The following is a 25,904-nucleotide window of genomic DNA, read 5'->3' as shown; positions in this document are numbered from 1 at the left end:
TGGTATCAAGCACAGAGCCTCAAGCATTCATGCATGCTAGGCAAGAGATCTGCCATGGAGCTACATCCCCAAGCCTGGCATCATAAACCTTGTTCTAACATTTAGGATTTCCTCAGGGTTTCTGAAGGAAACCCACAACCCACAGAAAGGCAAGTATAGATCACAGAACTCATGAAGTAAAACTGTGCAATCTTGAATGAAATGAGCTCTAGATAAATTTAATAGATAAAATAGAGCATTAGTTAAGCTTGTAGAAACTTAGAATGGGAAGGCTATGAAAAATGCCTGTTGCAGAGTGAAAATGCTCAGCCACATTTGTCTTAGTGGTCTTCTCACTACTTTGTATGTTGATAGCATTATTCAATTTATTTATCTTTTGCAGTGCTGGGGATGTATCCAGAACCTCCAGCATACTCAGCAAGTGCTCTTACATTGAGCCACATCCCCAGCTTGAGAGAGGGTATATTTGAATTTTCTTCTGCAGTAGAAATGATTTGCAATTTCCACTCTTCAGTAGACACAAAGAGTTTCCTTCTTGCAATCAAAGGTCTGATTTTTCTCTTCTAAAAGCAGAGAGATTACCCTGGAACTATCATGAACTAACTGTAAAGGTTTAGATACCTCAGAAAACGTGCAGCAACAAACTAGTTTTCCACCGACTGCAAACTATTTGAGTGTAAATTATATCTTTTAAGTTCAGATTTTTGATATTTTATGAGAGCAAGGAAGATACATTGAATCCAGGCATTTGAACTACTATTTTGCCAAATTTCTCTGGTTCTTACCAAAATTGAAAAATTCTGAGATTAATTCTCATGATGCTTTATGTTTGGAAAGACCCAGTAGTATTCACTGAATGGAAAAAACTTATTTAATTTATTAAAGTGTACTTTCACTTTAATCACACAGGAAAAGGAGGAAAAAGCAGACAATCTTGTATAAGAGTAGCATGTACTGCCCACCCCTCTGTTTTAAAAAGTCTGCCAAGCTGAGCACAGTGCACAGGCCTATAATCCCAGTGGCTTGGGAAGTTGAGACAGGAGGATCACAAGTTCAAAGCCAACCTTAGTAATTTAGAAAGGCCCTAAGCAATTTAGCAAGACCCTGTCTTAAAATGAAAAAGAAAAAAAAAAAACCTGAGGATGTGGCTCAGTGGTTTAAGCATCCTGGGTTTAATTCCCAACCAAAATTGAAAAATAATAGAAAATTTAAAAGCCTGCCAAGAACATCACAAAGGTGACTCCTTTATCCAGTAAGGGAAAGGTGTTAGCTTAAAGACTGGCCATCTATATAGTCCATGGGCCAAATATAGCTAACTGCCTGCTTTTTTAAATCTCTGGAGTTTAGAAGGGGTTTTACCTTTTGAACTGGCTGGGGAAATGTTTTATAAATTATCTTTATGACATATGACAATTCCATGACATTCAAATTTCAGTGTCTATAAACAAAGTGTTATTGGAGTTCAGCCTTTCCTATTTATTTATGTATCATCTATAGCTGCATTTGTGCTGTTACTGAAGTTGAATGACTGCTAAAAGCCTAATATATTTACTCTCTGGCTTTTCACTGAAAAAGTTCACCAAGCCCTATAGTGAATGAGTTCTAAGGTCCTTTTCTTCTAAGAATTTTACTTCCTTAGGTAAGCAGGAATTCTCTGTTGAAAACAATATTAGGAATACAAGTGAGCTTGATGACATCATGATCCCAAAAGAACTGCATCTTTTGTGTGGACAACATTTCCCACAGAATATGTAAAATGATACTCACTGACTCATAAAGAACATGCAATTAAACTTCCTACATACTGATTATTTTTAAAAGTAGGTTCTTGGTCTACAAAGCAATATTTATAATTTTTAGAAATTATATTTTATTAACAGATTTACTAGAACATCTGAAAAATCACCAAGTACAATGAAAACTTTAATAAAACAACAAACTCCCCTAGAAATTCACACCATAAAATATTTATTAATAAGTAAAATGATTTTCCCCTACCTTTGGTTATTAAAAAATTATGACTGAGTATCTTTACTGAAACCAATTGCCAATAATGGCTTAACATTATTCAGTCATGAGATAGAGAGATGACAGAATAGATGACAGGTAGCCACAGATATAAATGCATAAAAGACCACACCTTACAACGATTTGTTTAATTACAAATCTTTGTTTAACTAGCAGTTGAAAATTTATTTGCATATACTTAAAATTTTTAATAAGTAAGTAACACACAAATAAATTCACTTGAATTTGGTAATTTAAAACATTGGCAATGAATATAGTGCTTACTGAGGCCTGAGAAAGAGAAAAATAAGAACTAACTGTAGGGGAAGAAAGGGTCTTTGAAGAGTTTTTCTCTTGATTTAATAGTACTTACTCCTTGAAAAATATGCTATTTTGCTAACAAGAGTATAAAAGTCTTACAATTTGCAAAGTAATTCATGTCTGAGGTTTAAATTTCACCCCATGTCTCGGGTTATAGCTGAGAAAATGTACCAAGTATCTTTGTAAAATATTTCTTTGAATTTTTATGATTAAAACAAAAAAATGTTTTATCAGATCTAGGCAGAAATACTGATGTTCATTTATAACTATGCCCTCGCTGCTACATAGACAAGGGGATCTGAAAATCAAGCAGAATGAAGTGCCAAGTCATACTGCATGGCAAAATTAAAAGCAACACAGAGAAGTAGCAGGTGATAATTTTATGATTTCAGAATTTTTAAAAATCCAATTACTTCTTGGATGTCATAGTAAAGTCAGAAAACTGAGATACCATCAAGAAAGGGATGAATGGTTTCATTACTATACCACCCAGTACTTCAAGATTAAAATAATCCCAGAGTTCTGAAATATCCTCATTTGTTAAGTAACTATACAATTTCTTTCAGTCTCTTTATAATGTGGAAAATCATTTGGTAATAAGATCTCTACACAAGGTAAAAGAAAGCACAAAATAGGGGGGAAAAGAGCACAAAAAATAGACAAAATAGATATATCTTTTTACAATGAAATAAGATGTGCCTATGAAATACTGAGATTGATGACTAATCTCATTGAGTTCAAACTGGTTTCTTTTTATAATAATTGTATTATGTCTTCCCTTCAAACTTAGATGCTTATAAAAAATGACCCAGGTAAAAGGGAGGTAAGCATTCTGCTTTTGTACAGTTAAAACTCAACAATAACAAAAAGAAATGATAATGATGAAATAATAAAATCCCTTAATCCATCAGTGTACAAAATTCTTCTGACACCACACCTCAAGGGCACTTAAGGGCTCAAGCATTTGTCACATCAACAACACAGGCAGCAACTCCAGCGGATGTTATTTGTCCATCATGAATTGATACACTGGGATGAAACACATCCAGAAATGCTAATTCAGAGATGTCTCATACAGTTTGGGGGCACACAAAGCCACGCACAATAACTGTGCCATAAATACCACTGACATGCACAGGCTTCCATCTGGAGAATCCATCCCAGTTTTTCTGTCTTATAAAGGAATCCAGTCAGTGACTTGCGAGCTATACAGTCACCGCAGGGTACATCTTCTGTTCACTGCTGGTGTGGGGGAAGGAGGACTGAATCTGCCTGTAGCCAGGCTGTAGGCCGTCCATGAAAGGTGGCACAGGTGTCATAGGCACAGAGTCATGTTGCACTGTGTACCCCACATACGGGGGATGTAGGTATTGCCCTTGATGTGGCACAATTTGGGTGGCTTGCTGACAGTTCAGCACAGAGAAATTTGTGGGCATGTTCACATATACATTGTTCATAGTCCCCTCTGGCAAGCAACAGTTGGTCTGTGACCTTGTTGGGGGTGCCCGGGCCCCTGAGTTGGCACTGGAGCTGGAACTGGCAGCTGTGCTGGACTGGCGAGAGGATGACCCCCGGGAAGTGCTGGCGCTGGGAATCATGGGGATGGTCTCCATCAAGCGGTTGCTCCCTGGGGCTCTGCTCTGCTGGGGCTCCTGCTTCGGCCGGAGACATCTGCAGCAACAGGCTGCCACGAGGGACCCCAAGATGATAAAGGCCACAAACACAGAGCCGACGATGAGGAACGGCACATAGATGGGGACTGGAGAAAAGGACAGGAACATTTATGATTTACTATAAGAATTTACTATAAGAATGGGTGACTGGTGGTGGCAACGATAAATGAGCAACACTGGTATTCAGAATCAAGGGACCTAGACTGGACTGGTTTATTCATGATAGCAGTACATGAGAGGCACCATCTTTTACTGAGTATCAAGGAGAGGTGCCAGACCCTATAAGCATGCCAGATTGGCTCTCAGAAGGGAAACTGTTAATATTTACAGTTAGAGTCATCAATTATAATGACTGAGACATACCCAAGTTGGCAAAACATGGACAGAATGTATTAAAATTGCTGATTCTAACCTTCCCACAATAATGGAACTGCCTAAGTTAAGTCAGCCCTAGTAGACTTAGTAGGCTGTACAAAGTAACAATGAGTTCAAATTTCTTAAGTCTTTCTTTTGTTCCCCCACCCCTGGAAATTTCTTACATTCCTTGAAAATGTCTTTTTGCCATTTTGTTTTTTAGCAAGTTCTTTTTTCATAGGTAGATAAACAACAATTTAGTTCAGACTCTGAGCCACTACAGTTCCCCAAAAAAGTATAATGCATGAGAAGTCAAGGAAGGGTTTAAAAGTCTCCACAAATCTAAACAGTTCATCCCTTAGAAGCTGAAAGTAGACCAGCAGTTTCCAGAGACTAGGGTGGGTAGCAGGAAGAGGGGGATGGAAAGGCAGGTCAATGGATACAAAGTTGCAGTTAGATAGGAAGAATAAGCTCTGGTGTGCCATGTAGGGTAAGTACTGTTTTAAAATAATGCAATTTATATCTCAAAATAGCTAGAAGAGGTGATTTTTTTAATGAATTCATCCTAAAGAAATTAGTTTAAGGAGCTAATTACCCTGAATTGATCATTACCCAATTTACACATGAATCAAACATCACCGTGTGCCCTATAAATATGTACAATGACTATGTGTCAGTCGAAAATAGTAAGCAGAAACTTCTACACACTCCAGCCTGTTGAAGTGATGGTCCTTGGGTGTGGCATCCTGCCCTTAGTAATGGAACTGTGATGTGAGGGAAGTTATACGAGATCAAATGTTAGAAGCAATAAACCATTTGTTCCACAAAGGAGTCACCCACCAAGAGCCAAGGAGGCATGCAAGGAGGAGGAGGGTGCTGGATGGTGGTGTGCAAAGAACTATAGGAAAGTCTGTAGAGAACAGCGATGGCACTTATCATACTTAGCATTTATTTAGGTTTTATTCTTGAAAAATGAAACCATAAAAATATAAACTTTTAAGTTTATATAAAAATATAAACTTAAATAAAATATAAACTTAAATAAAAATATAAACTTAAAAATGAAACCATAAAAATATAAACTTTTAAGTTTATATAAAAATATAAACTTAAAACCAGTAGTGAATTCTATTTTTTAAATGATTTCCTTAAAAAAAAAAAAAAAAAAGTCTTTTGGGAATCACAGGGATGATACTTTAGAAAGTAGGCCGTTGCCGGCAGAAACAGGAAGGAGAAACCTGCAGAAGAAATCTGAGCCACTTCTGTGGAATTCCACCCCATGTTTTAGAATCTGGTATGTTCTATGATATGTTCCTGTCCCATCTTCCTGACTTCTTCTTTTTTCTTTTTTTTTCCTTCTTTTGCAGGCACTAGGGATGGAACCCAGGGCCTTGAACATGCTAAGCAAGCACTCTACCACTAGCTGCATCTCCCAGACCTCCATATTTGATTGGAAAATGTACTGGGTCTTGCCTTGACCAACCACAGTGCCAACACAGGATCAGATGGGCAACATTTTAGGAAAAAGTCCATACCTCTGAAATCAGATCTGCAAATACCTTTTAACTGTCCCTTAGAGCACTGGGTTTTTTAATTATGCTCCTTTGGCTGTTGTTGTATTCCTGGAATCAATGTTTTTAGAATCCAGTACCACCTGGAATCATTGAGAAGTAATACCTTATAAATAAAACCTACTTTCAAGTAATTTAGCCAAAGACTGGCAGTGGAAGATCTCCCTGGATTTCACTGCATATATAGTGTCCTAGGCAGAACACTGCTACAGTGTGCAGCCCAGCCTGCCTGAGGAAGCAGTACTACTCTATTACACTATCACTGCAGGCTAACAGTGCAGGGCTGGAGCAGTTGATGCCCAACTTTTTCCTACACATGCTATAAACATTTCATTCTCTACGTTAAGACACCAGTCCCAAATATGTTCTCAAGAGGTAGGTAAATAATAGTAAAAGAAAAATAATAATAGTGTACCACCAACACTATAGCAAAAACTAGCTCAAACCAGTCTCAGTCCACATAATGAGTTTTGGGGAGAAATAACTGTTCTCTTTCCAGGATTTTTAATTGGAAGTGTAAATAACTACACAGGGGTAAAGAATGCAGGGCTTCTATGAGCCCCACTTCCCCCGCCCCCCACAAGCTTAATTAGGCAGGTCGTCCTTCTCCACTGCTGAGGCTCTGTGAAAGAAACAGGATTTTAAGGAAAAAAGTTTAAAAGAGGAATGAAGAAGGCACCCATGCGCAACACAAGCATCAGGAATAGTGTGATGCCTACTGATCTGTCCAAAGTCAGCCCAACTTTTTAGAGATCATTAATGGGCCCAACTTAACAGATACCTTTTTGTAGCAGTTTGGGCTTTGGCTCATTTCTCCAGGCTTTATTCTGAGGCCACACACTTTGCAAGGCTGAGCTTGCATTTTAAGATGACACCTTTTCTAGAATTACCCTGTACTCCTCTCCTCAGATTCAAGGCAGCACAACTATAGGAGTAGCATGCTAATAAAACGCTTGACTGCAAAGAGAATGGCACTGAAAAGGGCTGCCTCTTACCAGGCCAACACAGAACCCACTTGGTGTCAATGCCCAGGCAGTTCTAATCCTGGGTGCTGGTATAAAGTCAATTAATTAACACAACTGCAGAAAAAAGAGATGCTCCCTCTGGGACAAGCTTGCCATTTGACTCTACTACCCCTCCCCAATCCCGAACTACACACTCTTTCTCTTGCAAATAGGTGCAGACCTTCCAGGGAGGCAGTCTGGGAAGGCTTCCAAAGAGTGGAGGAAATGTACCTATCAAATTCTTTTGTAGGTTTGTTTATTTTCCAAATCTGGCTTTGGAAATTAAAACACACACACACACACACACATACACACATACACATATGTGTATGTATACATATACGTGTGCATGTGTATACATGCATGTGGCTATATATATATATATGATTATATATAATTATATATATTATTTTTTTAAATTAAAGACACAAAGAGCAAGGTTGCACACAGCATCAATATCACACCTATCAAGTCCATATAGTAAAGAGAGGTCGGTCCAGGGAAAGGAAGAGAGGTACAGAGGGTTTAAATCCTCTAAGGTCTGGTAAAATGCATCACCCATTGGAAAGCCCCCAGGAGTTGCCTTCCTTCGAAGCAGCCTTCAAGGATGCGCTCACCGTGTCCTTGTGTATACCCAAGATATTAAGTCCTATGCAAAGAGGTCACACGGGAGGGGCAAAGGACCCTGGACAGAAGGAATTTGGGATGTGTCTGTGGTCCACATTGCCTTAGGTGTGTAATTGGAAAATCTAACCCTGGCCACCTGTTAGTTGACAAACGGGGAAACTGAGGCCTAGGGCAACCGATTGGTACCCTATTTCGCACAAATTAATGGATGGAAAAGAATACAGGCTCCACCTCCTGAATCAAGTCCCCTTTCTGCAATATCAGTGCTCCTAACTCCTTTTCCCTCTCCAGGTCCCTGGTCGGTGCCCTCCAGTGAGGCCAACCGTCCTCCACTATCGCTATGGGCCCCAGATCACCCTACCTGCCGAGCCATCGGGGCTGTCTTTGTCCGCCCGGCCAGGCTCACCCGCGCCCTGCTGGCGGTCGTTGTCACAGCCGCCCTGGTCCAGACGCGCCTCAGCGCTAGAACAGCAGTAGCGCAACGCGCAGCTGCCGCAGCAGATGGTGGCGTCGCCGCCGTCGAAGCGCTCCGGGCACTGGAAGCCTATCCGCCAGACGCCCTGCGAGTCCAGCCAGCCGTGGCAGTACTCGCCGCTGGCCCGCGCCCCCGCCGCCAGCAGCGCGGCCAGCAGCAGCTGCAGGAGGGAAGCTGTGTTCCGGGAGGAGGCGGCGGACGAGTGGCGTCCGCCCCACATGGCACCACCCTGGGCGCAGGCGAAGAGTCTTCAGATAACGCAGAGTATTCTCGGAGAACTGTGGCCCCCGTGAACCCCGGGACTCCTAGCTGACTGTCCCTTCCGCGGCGCTTTCCACAGAAGCCACTCCCCTCTGCCGCGACCTCCAGGAGCAGCCCACGCCAGGCTGTAGAGCTAGGGGCTCCTAAGTCATTCCCTTCCCAAGCCAGGAGACCAGGTCCCCTCCAGGATTTGCCTTCACAGTGGCACTGTTTGGGAATTCTCGAGGTGGAGAGTCAGAGGGCCTCCGGCGTTGCCGTCCCTCAATCTCTGGAGGCTTCACTCGCAACCCGACCCTCTCTCAGTGCATCCCCGAGGGGACGCTCACTGGAGCCGATGACCGCTGGGCACTCCGCTGCAGACCTAAAGCAAGGTCACTGCCCGAGGGTTTAAGCCTGGGGATCCCGTACGCGAATGAGGTGCGTCTCCCCTTCTTTATTCACCTCTCGGGCAGCCAGAAAAGGCAAAGAAAGCGGGCAGCGCGCGCAGGGCTCCGGGCAGCAAGTGCAGCGGCCGGCTGCGCTCAGTCTCCTCAGCTCCGAACTCCGTCCACATGGCTTCGGCCGCGCCGTCCCGGTAGTCCTCGGGGTTGCGGCTCCCACACTCCTCTTACGGGTCAGTCCTCCCAGCGCACGCAGCCCCGGGAGCGTCCAGGACACTGGAGAGGGTCCGGAGCGCCTCCCGCTGCAACCCCGAGAGTCTGCCCGGCTGGCGGCCGCCGCGGCTGCTGCTGGGCGCGGGTCCAAGCGAACTGCTCTCCTGGCTCCTGGGTTGTAGCGCGATCCCCCGGGCGCCAGGCAGCCTCCGTCCGGCTTTCCCTCTCCCTCTGGCTGGTGCGCCTTCGGGAGGTGAGCGCCGACAGGAGCCTCCCACGGAAGTTTCTGTCCTCGAGGGTACGGGGGAGGCCAAGTGCCGCGAACGTCTTCACACTAGCCTCGCTCGGCGCCAGGCCAGCTCCGACTCGACTTGGTGCCGCGCCGCGCTGTGCTCTTAAGAGGCCAGGGACTCCCTGGTGCGCATGCGTGCTGCGCGGGCTTCCCTCCGCCCCTGGAAGCCCGGAGGCGCCCGGCAGCCCTTCACTTTCCGACAACGAAAGGTGTAGCCAGGGGCTGGCAGCGGTTGGCAAGAATAGGCGCGGGAGAAAACAATTTAAGCAATCCAAACCTTGCTAGCACAGTAACAACAGTGGCGATAACAGAAGCAAACCAAGCTTAGTTGAATATCTTTGATTCTCAAAACTTCCCAAAGGATTATAACTACTATCCGTTTTGCAGATGATGAAGTCGGCTTTCAGATGACCTGTGTCTTTCACCTTCCAGTCGCTGATGTCCTGGCGGAGGGTCCCAGGCCTGCCGAAGGAAGCACTCAGATGTTGGTGGCAGCGTTCGCCCACCTGAGCTATGTGGGTGGACTCAAGGTTTCCACCACAAGGAGCGCCCATGAACTAAGAGACAGCCCAGATTTGGCTACCGTTTGAATGATTTGTGTCACTTTATTTTTTTTCTGTATTTGGGTGTGGCGATTGAACAGATTTCAGCAGAAAGGTGCCTCCGTCCAACATTCGGCCTCAGCGGTTTAGACAGTTGCAGCCTGGAAGAAAACGAAGTTCAAACACACCAGAAATTCGGCTTTGATGAAAGAGAAAATTAATAGCTTCTGTCTTGCGGAAGCTGGAAGAACAGGTGCCGATGCTATTAAAGCAACCGCGCTTATTTTTAAAGGAGCTAATGCCCCTTCCCACAAGGTCAGGGAGTCAGAGGATCTGAATCTTAGACCCAGCCCTACCAGTAAAGAATCCTGGGGTGTTGCTGGTCTCGGTTTCTTCATCTGTGAAATGGAGTCGAGGATATGATGAGAACTGAGGTCCCTTGCAAGTCTACGACCCCAGAATACTAAGCAATTTTATTCACAGCAAAGAAACTTGGGTTTAAACAACCACTGGACACTTAATGGAAAGCTTCAAACATTAGTAATTGTCTGTTCACCCCAACAAAGTCAAATCAAAGAATAAATCCTACCCAAGTTGCCTCTCCTTAACGCCTTATTCTTTTCTCTAAATCTCTCTCCTAGTACTGCACTTTATTTTCTTGCAGGTAATTTGTTTAATTTTTTAGCTACATACAATTATGTACTTTATATGTGCTATTTCCTAACTTTCCTTAAACTAATAAGTTAACAAAATTTCAGTGTTGCATTATTAGTCCAATATAAACAAAGCACTGTAAATGTACAGTGCTCTGTGTTGGGTGCTAGGGAGTCACCAAAATGTCAGAAATATAATGCTAATCACTTCAAAGGAACCTAAGGTATCTGGGGTAAAGCATAGAAATTAGAAAGACAAAGACTTGAATAAGCAAAGGTAAGCAAGATAAAAACTATGAGCAGTGGTGTTTAAGGTCCATATAAGGGGTTAGCTTTGGGGAGAGTCCAGAAAAACCACCAGAGGACTGGGACTTGAAATTAGGCCAGCAGAGGCCAAGGGGAGACTTTATTTTTTAGATATGTCATTTTCTTAGAAGATACTGTTAACTCTCATTTATTGAGGGCTTACTATGTTCCAGGCATTGTGCCAAGAATTTCACATGCATGATTTCATTAAATCTTTACAACTACCCCATAAAGAAGACATAATTACTGCTCCCATTTTACTAGTGAGGCTGACTTTCCTCATTCATATGGATAGAGAGTGTCAATTCACCTGAACTTGCCTACTTCTACCTGACTCCAAAGTCTGCCCACCACACTGCTGGTAGCTCTGGTGTCCACTGAAGGAAGCCTATGATTACCTGTGAGCTGAGCACCAATCACAACATGGTTAAATGTCATTTTCCTATGGCAGCTTAAATTGATCTATGTGGTATTCCAAGGGCTAATACTTTAAATGTTTTTATTTAAAAATAAATGATGCAGAAGATTTGTACGTAGTACATGCAGTACTTATAACTATACCCTCCATCCGTCCTCTTCTCCAAAATACCCACAATTTGTCAGAGATTAATTATGAAGAAAAAAATGACTGAGAATTTCATACTGGAATTGATTGGGTAACCTGATAGTGCCATCATTTTCCCCCCAAAATCTACAATTTATAGTTGATGAACTTGGAACTATGGAACTTTAGCAAATTCATCCTTTTTTGCCCTATTATTTTGTCTTTTATTCCTTAAAAGTTAAGGAAAGATGACCTGTTTCATTACTACTCCATATGGTAAACATCTCCAGCACTCAGAGTTCCCTTACATGACTCTGCCTCTTCCTCTGACTTATTATTAATTTTTCTTTGTGTATTTAGTATGTTGTGTTGAAATTTTTCAAAATAAGTTGACAATTACTTATGCACTTCTGTATGGGATCTGCTCCTGGAAGATATTAAGATGGTCTCATTCCTTGAGAGGAAATAAAAAGAAATTTCCTCAATGTCCTTAACAGACAGTTTAAACTATTTTACTAGTCTTTTCTGAGAAACTATAATACTCATAACACACAGGTAATAGTAATAATAATTTATTATACTCAAAACTAAATGTCAGGTTGTCTGCCAAATATATTTAAATTCATATGAAAGTGTTTCTCCACTTGTAAGAAGTTGAATTCCATAGATTTTAAAAGTTGTATTTTCATCATTTGCCTTTCATTGTGTTTATATATGTATGTACATATATATGAATAAAATACAATTGATCATTTAAAAACAGTCCTCTATACCTTTCTTCACTAGAGCAAGTTGAAAATTGTATAGCTAAAGAAATGTAGTTATAACTTTGCTAACTAAAGTTGATACAAATTGTATGGAGATAATCATGCATGCAGTTCTAAAAGCTGCAAGTTCTACTTTGTTTTTCTTCAAGCTTCAGCAAGATCAGAAGGTTTTTGCTATCTGCACACCCATCAGCAGCAGTCTGTTTAGGGAGAATGGCTTTCACTTTGCTCATTCATATTTTTCCTTTCTTTTTTTTCTGCAAAGAAAGGCTGCCAATCACATGAAAAGATGTTCATTTTTATCACAATCTTTAGTGAAATACAAATCAAAACCGGAAGACACCACTTTGCTCCCACCAGGATGGCAATACTAATAGAAAATGGTGTTGGTGAGGAAGTAAAGAAGTTGGTACTCTCAAACATTGCTAGCAGGAATGCAAAATGGTTCAACTCCTGTGCAAAACAGTTTGATATTTCTGCAAAAAGTTGGAAATAAACTACTATATGATCCTGAAATTCCACTCTTTGGTGTATATATAATTGAAAGAGTTGAAAACAAATGTTCATATATAGAAATATAAATGTTCATAGCCGCACTGTTCTCAATAACCATAGGTAGAAACAACCAAAATGTCTGTCAACTGATGAATAAATAGAAAAAATATTACATATCAAAACAATGGGAATATTATTTGGCCATAAAAAGGAATGAAGCATGAATACAGCTACAACATGGAAGAACCTTGAAAACATTGTGCTAATAAAAGAAGCCAGACACAAAGGGCATATATTGTATGATTCCATTATTTGAAGTGTCCAGAATAAGCCAATCCATAGAAATAGTAGGTAGGTTTGTGGTTGCCTGGTACTGGGAAAGGAAGAAGAAGGGGAAGCGAATGTTACCATAAACCCCATAGGGGCTTTTTGGAGGGTTTCAAATGTTCTGGACCTAGATAGTGGTGATGGTTACACACATTGGGGATATACCAAATGTCACTGATAAGATGTTTTATGTGATATATATTTTACTATGCTGAGGCTAGGGAGAAAAACTCAGTTTCTCCTATACGTACAATGCAAAATACTTTTGCAACCTCAGATGTGCAGGAGTTATTTCCCCTACACCAAACCAATGGTGTCCTCTGCTTCAGTTCAATTCTGCAGCTATCTACCTAGAGAGGGCATCAGATCCCACATAAAAATCTATGAAAAATAGTTAACAAATTAGGTGCAGTAAGAGATTAACAATAATAATAAAATAATACATTGATGACAATCTACTGTAATGAATTAAAACATCACTACTTTTGTGCTATGGGGCTATTGTAAAATAGGATAGAACTGCTTAAACATAAGCACTGTAGTAACACAACTTATCTGATTACCAAGATGGTTACAATGTGACTAATGGCTAGGTAGGGTATACTCTGTGGAGATGCTGGACACAGGGATGATTGGAGTTCTGTGCTGCACAGAGAGGGATAGTGTGAGATTCCATCATGCCACTCAGAACGGCATGCAATTTTACACATATGAATTTTTGACTTATGGGATTTTCCATTTAATATGTTCAGACCACAGAGACCGGGGACGAGACCAGGTTCAACAAGAATCAGGGACCGCTGTACAATCTCCCACGGCCCCATACCCCCAAACCTATATTTGAACTTAATGTGTGATAAGAGAAAAACTCTGAGAAGTCCTTGATTTAATTACAAAGGGCTGAAATAGTAGGAAAGGTGGGGGAAATGAGCCAATTCAGGCAGAAAAAATGATTGCTTCATAGTCTTGAATGTATGTTAAAGTAACTCAGATTCCATAACAAACCCCTAGACGCCACTGCACCCTGCTTTCAACACAACCAACCCAGAAGTAACAAGTATTTCTCCTTATGGATCTTCATCTATTCCAAAGCCCTTCCCAGATTTTCATTATAAAAAATGTTTTTGGGGGGTTGGGGAGATAGCTCAGTCGGTAGAGTGCTTGCCTTGTAAGCACAAGGCCCTGGGTTCGATCCCCAGCACCAAAAAAAAAAAAAAAATGTTTTTGGCTCTGGTCCAGAAGACATTTTTTCCAACTGCTACCTATCCCTGACGCTGGGGACCCAGGAACTTGTCCCAGGAATGGTTCTTCCTTTCTGGCCAGCATCTGTAATGGCTCGATAAACACTTTACTTCAGAAATCTCTGAATCTCAAGAGTTTGGCTATAGCAGGAGAGAGATCTGCAGTGAAAAAAAGATAAGAAAAAGAAACTAGCTGCTTCGTGGATGTGTCCCTGAGAAAGTGACTGGTGCCTCAGCCTCATGGGTGAAGATGGCTCCCATGTGCTGCCCTGGCAGCCTTCACTTTGGGGACCTAGTATTGGTGCACCTAGTGTTGGTGCCAGTGCTGTCCGTGTCACCAGGGTTTCTGTCCTTCAGAAAGGAGGAACCCTTGAGAGGTAGAACCAGGACAAGGAAACTGCTCAGTTTGGTGGTCACCAGGAAGATGTCTTTGAGAAACCTGTGGGTACTTCCCAGGACTGAGAGGAATTTCTGGGTGTGGTGGGTCTTGTCCCTGAAGAGCAAGAGGTGGAGAAATGTTTACTACTTGGAGAATATGAAGCCATGCTGTTTAACATCCAGGATGAGAAACTAGATTTCTTAAAGATAATTTCATATTTTTTTTTATTTAAGATGATTCAGAAGGCACTTTCGGATCCTGGGTTCCTTGAGATTCCTCATTATTAAGGCCATTGTTTTTCATGCCCAAGTCATAGGAATCAAAAAAAAAAAAAAAAAAAAAAAAAAAAGATCCTTTTATCCTGGGTGTTTAGATTTGATATAAATAAAAATTTCCTTTATCAAAGTTGTCTCACCAGTCTTCTGGTAAAAACATAAAAAGATAAAAGAACCATTGTGCTTCTTACATTAGCAGGGAAGGGAATGATGGAATTCACAGTGCAGTCTCACAGTGGTAGTAATTATCCCCATCCAAACACATTAACTTTTCCAAACCAAGCGCAACTCCTCCTCCAGTTTTATGGTCTCAACCTTAGTTTTTGTACCTTTTGGATTAGTAAAAGATTTTCTTTGGCTTTTGCAAGAAGTCAATCTCTCAGGAAACAATTGAATTAAACTCTGTGTTTGTTTAAAGAGACCTTGGATAGTAACTCACATCTGCATTTCCTCAAAAGGAAGAAATAAAAGGAGAATGTTCTGCATTGTGTGTTTTCAAATGAACGGGAAAGCAGTTAATAAATTCCATGTCCTGAAAATGCTAACATCCCAATAACACCTTAAGATTTGTTAAGTCTTTAGGACCATTTTGCAGCTTTACAGCATCCAGGACACTTGCTTCATATTGTGAATTCTTATATAACAGTTATCTGGAGAGTCTCCAACTAGTCAGCATTCATTACCTAATTAGAAGGAAAATATTATGCTTTTGTTTTTTAATGTTAGAAAATATACTCGAATAGACTGAAGCTCAATCAGTTAATAACTGCTATTTATTAAGCATCTGGCAGATCCTGGGCATTGTGCTAAATTCTTTGACATCATTATAATGTCTCTTATAATAAATACATTATTAAATAGGTTAAAAAAATGTTTGAATTTATTCCCTCTCTAAAATTTCCTAATAATTTAAAATGAAATTTCTAACCTATGTAGAATGTTATCCAAGTAACTTTAACACAGAATTGCTAGTATGCCTTTCCCAGTTTTTATTTTCAATGAACTGTTCTCTAATGTTATACAAATGAGATGATATGTCTTATCAGAAAACAAGTCTCTGGTATTCTTAATTTCTTTAACCAATTTCCTTTTTGGTGTGTAGCAGTTTGATTTTATAAGGCACACATACATTTAGTTATTTTATTCCTGGAAATGGGTCAATTTATTTTGGAAACATGAAGACCTGAAGAAAATATTGGAAAAATGGAAAGCAGAAAAGTATAGAAAGGTTTAAGATGATTGCTGGTGTGCAGGAAGAAAATAAAGCTGGTAGGAAGGGCAGAGACTGCTTCCAAATTATCTTCAACAATATGAAGAAATGGGCGAGGTCAGATAGCTCAGTGATAGAGCTCTTGCCTGTCATGCACAAGCACAAGACCCTTGGGTTGGAACCCTCATGCCTCAAACACCAAAACTAAAACTTGCCAATTAACTTCTAGCATTGGAGAGTCAGGGGTGACCATACCAGTTGACAGGACCAGGACTAGTTAAACCCTTGAGATCAAAAGTCAAGTATTCTTCAAATCCTCCTACAAAACATAATTTTTTCTCAGGTTTATAATAAAGAAAACACCAAACATGGCCCATATTTGTTCTTTTAACCTTGGGCAAACTTGGTGACTTTCTCCAAGTAAAGCATTTTTAATCAAGACAAAAATTGTAACTTCTATTAAATGTATCAGGTAACTGATTCCAATAGTATTTTAAACAAAAATTCTAGAATAACACCCACCTTTATACTTTTCTTTTCTTACAGTACTGGGGATTGAACCCAGCACCTCAGGTATTTTAGGCAAGTGCTCTACCACTGAGCCACATCCCCAGGCCTACACTTTTTGTACTTCTGAGAGTGAGAAGAAAGGTTGAATGAAAGAATAAATTATTGCCTAAGGGCTACAGGAGAGCTGGTCGCTCTTCTAGGAGTCCAAGTCCATCTGTAGAAGTCATATAATTCCAATTCATGAACACTCTAAAGCCATCCAGAGTCAGTTTCAGATGTAGGCAATTTACATTTATAGACTAGGTCAAGCAAATTGGACAGTTTAAGTGAGTTCTGAATGAATGGGAACATAAATATGTTGGGTCCAATAAATGGCCATATTTATGGAGTGTAGTAAAACCTCTATCTCTCTCCACTTGGAGAAACCTTGCCAACTGGATTGACTGCAATGGTCATGATATTGAGTGCAGAAACCACAGGAGAGGCAAAAGTGAAATTGAACTTCCAATTTCTGTAGTTCTATTTCAGATGTACTTGAATATTCAATATCCCCATGGTAAAGAATGGATAATACATGCTAAGAAACAAAGAAAAAAATAAGAAAAACAAATCCCGGAAAACAAACCACTTCCTTTTGAACCCATTCATACATTTCCAGAATCTACATGTGGCTGCCAAATTCAATCTAATTTTTGAGAAAATATTATCCATGTGCAGATTGATAGGGAGAGAAGGATTAAACTAGACTCAGAAGTAATAAAAAATGGGTAAGCAGCACCACAACACAGTTCTTTTTTTGTTTCTTCTATTTAGTCATACATGACAGCAGACTGCATTTTGATTCATTGTACACAAATGGAGTACAACTTTTCATCTTTCTGATTGTACACGATATAGAGTCACACCATTCGTGTAATCATATAAGTACATAGGGTAATGATGTCTGTCTCATTCCACCATCTTTTCCTCTCCCTACCCACTTCCCTCCCCTGATTTCCCTCTACACAATCCAAAGTTCTTCCATTCTTCCCTTACACCCCGCCCCCTCCCATTATGTATCAGCATTCACTTATCAGAGAAAACATTTGATCTTTGGTTTTTTGGGATTGGCTTATCTCACTTAGCATGGCATTCTCCAACTCCATCCATTTACCTGCAAAATGCCATAATTTTATTATTCTTTATGGCTCAGTAATATTTCATTGTGTCTATATACCTCGGTTTCTTTATTCATCTGTTGAAGGGCATCTCGGTTGGTTACACAATCTAGCTATTGTGAATTGAGTTGCTATAAACATTGATGTGACTGTGTCACTGTAGTATATTGATTTTAAGTCCTTTGGGTATAGGTCAAGGAGTCAAATGGTGGTTCCATTTCAAGTTTTCTAAGGAATCTCCATACTGCTTTCTAGTATGGAAGTTGCCTGCACCAAATTGCAATCCCACCAGCAATGCATAAATGTACCCTTTCCCCACATCCTCGCCAGCACCTATTGTTGCTTGTATTCTTGATAATCGCCACTCTAATTGGAGTGAGATGAAATTTTAGGGTAGTTTTGATTTGCATTTCTCTAATTACTAGAGATGTTGAACATTTTTTCATATATTTGTTGATCAATCGTGTATATTCTTCTGTAAAGTGTCTGCTCATTTCCTTAGCCCATTTACTGATTGAGTTATTTGTATTTTCTGTATTAAGTTTTTTGAGTTCTTTATAAATTCTGGAGATTAGTGCTCTATCTGAAGTGATGTGCACAGCCCAGTTCTGAATGCTGTTTTATTCTTTATGGTAAGTCCTAGTGTTGGAGGTGAAGTTGAAGATCTGGGCTTGGTTTACTTTGAAGTCCAAAGTATGAACTAGGCTTGATGGCATGTACTTGGAATCCCAGCTATTTGGGAGACTGAGGCAGGAGGATTACCCAGGAGTTCAATGCCAACCTGGACAACATGGCAAGACTGTTATAGAGAGAGAGACAGACAGACAGAGACACAGAGGCAGAGGAAGGGAGGGAGGAGGGGGAGGAAGAAAAAAAAGAAGATCAAGTCTGAGTTTAGATTAGTCTGCAAATTCCAGGAGGCATGACCCTCCAGTTGTTGAGCTCAGATTCAAGAAACAGCAGTGACACAGGCTGGCATTACAGTGACTGAGTTGGGACTGGGAGCAAGCTCTAACCCAGGTGATTATTTCTCAAAGATTTTCCTCAGTCTTTCCACATATCCACAGTAAATGAACTGTCACTTCCCTATAGAACTATTTTGACATTGTTTGCCATGTCTTTGAATCATTGGAAATTCAGAGACCTAAAGCTACCTAGGATAAAGAAAACTTGAGATTGAGGTAGTTCATGAACATCAACTCTTCATATTTTCTTAGTTAATGCCAATTGCATTTAATTTCACAGTCGGCTATAGATCTCAGCAAACTTCAACTTTTCCTGTTTTTATCCCCCTAAGAAGTAGGGTAAGGGCTCTAGTTTCTGCCAATGCTATGTCAGATTGACCAAAACACAGAAACCTGTTTTTTCTTAAAACTTTTTGTTTTTCAATACGGAGGATTGAAAAACCCCAGGGCCTCAGACATGCAAGGCAAACAACCTACCACTGAACTACATCACCAGTCTTTGTTTTTCTTTTTTACTTGCAAATAATTTCAGACTTAAGGGAAAAGTTGCAAGAATAAGTAGAGTACAAAGAACTCCTGTAGATCCTTTTACCAGATTCACCAATTGTTAACATTTGAAACAATCTGTTTATATCTGTACAGTGACTCATAAAAATGTATTAACTCTGCTCCTTCTGATATGGGACTGTCATATAGACATATAGACAAAAGCACCAACTTTGCTAGCTGCATATGTTTGATAAAATAGAATTAAACCCATTTTCTTACACTAGTCATTGATTTATGCTTTTTCCTTCTTTTCAACAAATTATTAAATCTGAATCATATGCTTGTTAGAACATTACTTGGGTAGCCCACTCCCAACACTTGGCTAACTTTACACATATTACAAGGCTGAACTTTGGGCTATAAGTGTTAAATTGAAGAATAAAATTCCAGTCCTTTCAGTGCAGAGTAAAATATATGAAAGTCATAAACTTCCCCAGATTTCTTTGGCTCTTGCACGCCCTCTTCTGCTTAAAGTTGGCAGTGGAACAGTTCTATTTAGCATGCGAACCTCAAAACCAGTTTTGTAACACAGAGCCTCCAGGGCACAACTATAGTTTTAAACAAAAGAGATGATACCGGTGAAAAGCAATTTAACAAGATCAGTAAGAAGCTGACTTCAACATGGAAATGGCGTACTCTGCTTACCTTTGGAATGTCAAACTGAGAAGCCAAGTTTTCATGGCCAGTGGTAGAGTCAGGAAAGGAAGAAGTGGGAGTGAAGGTTGGGGATCAGACATGGGAAACAATGATCTGCTTACCATGATTTTAATTTCTATCTTAGAAAACCTTTTTTTAAGTCACTGTCCCTGAGATCTAGTTTCCTTGAAGGCAAGAACCCCATCCAATTTATCTTTGTATTATCCATAGATTCCACATCATCTTATCAAATTTTAAGAATAGGCGACTACAACGTGACAACTATAGGTAATAAAATTCTACTCTAAATGGGACTCATGCAAAATGAGTAAATTTTAAATGTTCTTACTACAAAAAAAAAGAAAGATGGGTAATTATGTGAGAAAATGGGTAAGTTAATTTGTTCTTATAGCAAACTTTAAACTATCTGTATGCATGACATTATGTTTTACATCTTAAAAACATAATAAATTTTATTTTTAAGAACGGAGATAGCCAAGAAGAAAGGAAAAAAAAAAAAAAAAGAATGGGCAACTAATGAACTAATGACTAATGAATCTGCTTTTGTTTCACGTGTATAGTCATGCTGCTCAAACTTAATCTGAAATGCAAATATTAAAGAAATATATAACCATAGTATGTAAATAATAAAATATCTAGGAACTGACTATTAGGTTTTCAGTAGCCAAACTTAATCACATCTCTCTGGATTGTCACATTTTTCAATTTGATCCTGAAATCCAACTTATTTGCAGAAATTATGCATTTCCAACCCTAATATTCAAGCTGAAATGGCCGTAATGGCGATCCACTTCATACCCAAAATCTATAGTTATCCATCTTGTTTTAAAACATCATCCTTAATAATTCTACAGAGTCCATCTATAGAGTCCATACCTTTGGGGAACCTGTTCTGGGTTTAATCATATTTGCAACACTCTAACAGGTGAAATTATTGTTACCATGCCCTGGTACTGAGAGATGCAATAGGGTGAAACATGGAGGTTTTGGAAAGCTGAGGCAACATGGCAGAGGGACAGGCTTCTGTACGAGATTAAATTCAAATCTCTAAGGGATCAGGTTCTTTTTTCACAACTATTCCCTGTCTTTAACCCTTTTCTCTAATAGGACTTAAGAAACCTTTCTGATAAGCCTTTGTGGCAATGTAATATTATAACTAATTCTGATCAAAGGCAAAAAATAGCAGAAAGTGGTGGGCATGGTGGCGCAAGCCTGTAATCCCAGCAACTTGGGAGGCTGAGGCAGGAGGATTGGGAGTTCAAAGCCAGCCTTAGCAACTTAGTGAGACCCTGTTTCAAAATAAAACATAAAAAAATGCTGGGGATGTGACTGAGTAGTTAAGCACCTCTGGGCTCATTCCCCAGTACAAAAAAAAAAAAAAGTAGTATCTGTCATTTATCAAAGGCCTACTGTGTGTCACACATTATCTATATCCATTGCCTCATTTAATCTTCTAAATACCATAGGGATCATAGAGACACACAGAGGTCAACTTTGGTCTGGCTGTAATCCTGAAATCCTGCCATTTGCCTTTGGTTTCAGTTTTGGAATCTGAATTCAATATTTCTGGCATTCCTGAATGTGTGTATGATGGAAAATCTGCTTGGATAGGTCTCCATTGTATCTAGTCATTATGGCATCATCAGTAAAGCAAACATTAAAATTTGTTAATACTGAAATACATACAGGGTAACTTTCAAATGAAGGCAAGCATTCTACATGAAACTCAGAGTTAAAAAAAAAAATCTCCCTTCTGTGTTTAGTACTTGGAATACTATCAGTCTGTTGAAGTATGGATTTATTTTTATTATCACAAGCCAGTGTGAAAGTCATTAATTTTATGTAAAAGAAAGGATGTTGGCTTTAGGATACAGATCCTTCTAATCAACAAGTGTTCATGCAAATTTAAATAAAAATATACCTAAGGATAATAAAGATTTATAGATTGAATTATAATTCTAGACTTTGCAGAATTGTTTTGGTGTACTAGCATTCTTAACAGTTAAGTGACATTTTGGAAGTATTTTCTTCAATTTTTTAAATAGTTTCTTTAAGATCAGCAAATTAATCTTGTCACAGAATTTCATGAGGAAGAAAAAGTTCCAAATCATTCTACAACAAGGCCCATGATAAATCATCTTTAATTCAGACATAATAAAGACTATTGGGAAGAGAGAAGAATGTTTATTTTTAAATGAACTCCTTTAATATCTTGTTTTTCTAGTAATCACAGTTGAAAGTGGGCCCTACTTATTAATATGTAGGTAGCTACCATGGAAAAAAAATCCAGCAACTGACAGTGGAAAAACAATTGTTTCTTCTCCATCATGTCAAACTTACTTATAACTTTTGATTCATAAAACTTTGTCTTTTTGTTTTGATGGCGGTGATCAAACTCAGGGTCTTGTGCATGCCAAGCATGCACTCTATCACTGGGTATCATCCCTAGCTGTGACTGATAAAACCTGAATGATAAGAGCATATTAATGTGGTAGTTTGACTGCAAAAATGGCTCTAATTCTCTATCCCTCTAGTGCCTCACAACTTTGAATTTGACCTCAGAGCCCCTCCTATCAAGAGATGAATCTATTTCCCCATGCTTCAAATCTGGGCAGCTTTGTCATTTACTTTAGCTAATGGAATGCAACCCATGTGACTGAGTCAAGTCCTCAAGAGGCCTTGCACACATCCCCCTAACTTTTGGCACCTCTCATGGCATAAGAGCAAGCTCAGTTACCTGCTGGTAGCTGAGAGATCACAAGGAGCTAACATGACCTCCACATCATAGTTCAGAATATTCTACACCAACCAGTCCCCAGCCCACCTGCCAAATGACTGCAGCCACAGAAGCTGAGTAAGCCCAGAGGAGATCCATGGGGTGTGGCCCAGATCATCAGAACCACTCAGCTGACCCATAGAATGTTGAAGAATAAAATTAAATATTTAATATTAAATACTATCCAGGTTTGGGGGTTACTGGTGAAGCAGAATTGTTGTGGCAAGAGATAATGGATGTAATTAACGACAACTTTTTTATAACAATATCATGCTTATTCTTGTGATGAGAATTTTTTTTGGAGGGTGGGGTAGTATCAGGATGAGGTTTATTCTTTTATTCCAGAAATCCATGTCATTATGGGAATATTTGACTTCAACCTCAGTAAGTTTAGCACTTGGCCACCAAGAATTCAGCTAACTTGTGAATTTGGTGCATCTCTAGGAAGTAGGAATCATTATCTCCAATTTATAATCACACACACACACACACACACACACACACACACACGATGCTCATGAGGGTTTGGAGCATTCTCAGATCCAACTCCAGGTCTATCTCACCCCAGAACTGTGTTCTTTTTTTTATTTTTATTTTTGCAGTGCTGGGGATGGAACTCATAGCCTCACATCTGCTAGGCAAATACTCTACCATGGAGCAGCACCCCAGCTTTCAGAACCATGTTCTTAACACTAAGCTAAATCCTCTCTCTGATACCATCTCTGGGATGAGCTCCACCAAAAATGGAGAAGTCACTCTATGGCACAAAGGTGATTTCTTCCAGTTAAGAGGTGAAGAAATCCACTTGCATTTGAAAACAGATTATCAGTGTATTAAAACTAACTTGATTTGGGAGGGGAAAGGATGTGAAATGCAAGAACTGTCATAATCCCATCATATATGGGTATACAGATGTCTAATAAGAGCAAACTGAATTAGTGAGACCACTTACGTAAGCTATTTGGTTTAAGGAAAGACAATCTCTTAAAATTATGCTTTTACAAATATGCTCCTTTCTGTTATTCTCCTGAAACATTCTCCTGAAACATTTTACTCCAAAATTAGGCAAGAGCAATAATTTGACCTATGTGTGCTCACCTGCCACCCTCCTCAGATTAGACTAATTGACACTTCCAGGCAAGGTTAAGGGAGGGAAGCAGTGTGACTAAAAGAGACAAAGAGGAGGAGTTGGACTTGCAGCAGCTCAGCAGTAGAGCATTTATCTAGCATGCCTGAGGCCCTAGGTTCACTCTCCAGGAACACACACACACACACACACACGCATATGCACAACAACAAATATCAGTGTGAAAGAAATATCAAGTGGAAGAAAGCAATTGATTGTTTATGTCTGAGAGCAGTAGTTCCTAAGGGAGTTGCAGCAGCAGTAGCATCTGGGAACTTGATAGAAATGCAGATTCTCAGGTCTTACTCCAAACTCACTATATCTTCTAGAACTCTGAAGTCAGTTCTTAGCATGTAGTTTTTTTTTTTTTTTTTTGGGGGGGGGGGGGGTGGGGGAGGGTGCTAGGGATTGAATCCGAGGCCTTGTGTATGTTATTCAGCGCATGCTCTGCATGCTGTACCACTAAGCGCGACACAATTCCACACCCTTTACGTGACTCTAGTTCCCATTAAAATCTGGGAGCCACTAGGCAAGAAAAAAGTGCCATTCAGAGGACTTTTTTCTTTATTCACTTTAAGTTTAGGTCTTGGTCTCTGATCAGAAAGGTGAAACCAGGCAGTTCTTGCCTTCCTAGGTCTTTGCTCCCAGAGGTTCCTGGAGAAGTTAATTTCCTTGTTCCTTGACCCAGAGAAAGAAGGCAGAGAGCAGGATAGGGAAGCCAGCAACTGTGCTTGGACTGCCTGAGGCTGCCTCACCCTCTTTTAGGTCTTGGTGGCAGGTCAACAGTCTCTTCTTCTTCAGAGCTTGGCTGCTCTCACAAGGTTAGACACTGTACATGTCCAGTGCAAACTATTTCCAAGGAAAGTGCTTTGCCTCCAGCTGTGAAATTGATTAGTGACCTTAAATCCCCAAAGAGTGTCTACCAGCAGCTAGAGTTGCTATTTTAAAACCAGACTAGAGAGGAGAAGGGGTATTATTATGTGCTGTGTGTAGGAAGTTGCAGAGATAGGTACACAAGGGAAGAAATGTGCAAGGAAGTGTGATATAATTTTACTTCCTACATTAGAAAAAATTAGAATTACTTCCTATACTAAAAAAAATCAGAATTTTTTTGTTTGAACTGTAGTTCATTGGGACAAAGCTTCTTCTGAAATTAGTATCAAGAAGTTTAGCTTTCAGGCATTTAAGATATTGCAGAGTTGGGAGATAAAATCAGCCCTGCAGCCTCTTTGGAAGTTGTGTTCTTTGCTGACTGCTTGACCTGGGTGAATTGTCTACTTGTATTCAGGAACACTCCATGAAATAGCAGATGGAGATCAAAAATGCCTTATAGAATAGACACAATGGATTCTAGAGGCTATTCAGGTCTGGATTTATTTTCCTTCCAGGTTCATTGCTCTCCATAAGAAAGAATTTTAAAGGTCCAGTTAAAATCTGCCAATTGTTCACTGTGCAGGGACACTGAATCTGCAGAACAGCTCAGCCATGGCTCAATCTGTTAATGTAACCAAAACTTTATCGGGCAAACATTTATTAAGCACCTCCTATGGGGTAGACAATGTGCTAACCACTGAGGATATAAAAATAAAAAGACAGTGTACTGGAAGCAGACAAATGTAATAAATGAAGATTTCAATAACATATGTAGGGGTGGAAAGATGTGATCCCTTTCCTTCCCACCATAAGGGTCACGGTCAATACTCCCATAACAAAAAACAGGTTAATAAGAGAGAAGCATAACCAATAGATTGAACCAAAGTTTACATGAAACAAGAGCTTCAGACACAAAGACCCAGGGAGAATTATCCATGTTTATGATTAGGTTAGATGAAGAATGAATAGCTGCGTGGAAATATGATTGGACAAAAGGGGTTGAGAAAATGGTAATGAACTGAGTAAGGAAGCCCAGTAAGGCCTGTCTATTCAAATTCTTCTTGGTCTTTCTGAGTAACAACCCCTCTTCCTGTTATGCACAAGACCCTCAGAGGGTCTTCAAAGAAGGGTGAAGGAAAAAGGGAGAAAGTGATCTTTCTAGATTTTATGGCTTGCTTTGGAGAGAAGGAAAAGAAAGAGATTGTAGCTTCTATGACCCACCTTGGGGAAAAGGAATACTTGTTTCTCTGATGGACTTTGAGGGAGACAGAGGTACAGGAGACTAGAAAACAGAAGAAGGTCAGATCTCCTCTGGTTTAAAGCACTCAGAACATCAAAGCACCTAACTTGGGGTATCATGCTCTGAACCCCAAA

General features: G+C 40.0%; 1 protein-coding gene across 1 annotated transcript; it reads right to left on the bottom strand.

The window, feature by feature from the left end:
- Positions 1-1,852: 1,852 nt before the first annotated feature.
- Shisa2 (shisa family member 2) lies at positions 1,853-9,407 on the bottom strand. The gene is made up of 2 exons (XM_047551886.1): positions 7,919-9,407; positions 1,853-4,087 (listed from the first exon to the last, which is right to left on the bottom strand). The coding sequence occupies exons 1-2, from the start codon at positions 8,250-8,252 to the stop codon at positions 3,534-3,536; spliced, it is 888 nt and encodes a 295-aa protein (XP_047407842.1). The 5' UTR covers positions 8,253-9,407; the 3' UTR covers positions 1,853-3,533.
- Between the last annotated feature and the right edge of the window lie 16,497 nt (positions 9,408-25,904).

The sequence above is a fragment of the Sciurus carolinensis genome, chromosome 5 (genome assembly GCF_902686445.1).
Source record: "Sciurus carolinensis chromosome 5, mSciCar1.2, whole genome shotgun sequence".
Lineage (NCBI taxonomy): Eukaryota > Metazoa > Chordata > Mammalia > Rodentia > Sciuridae > Sciurus > Sciurus carolinensis.
The sequence above is the reverse complement of the archived record's forward strand: the minus strand, read 5'-3'. Positions and strand labels throughout refer to the sequence as shown.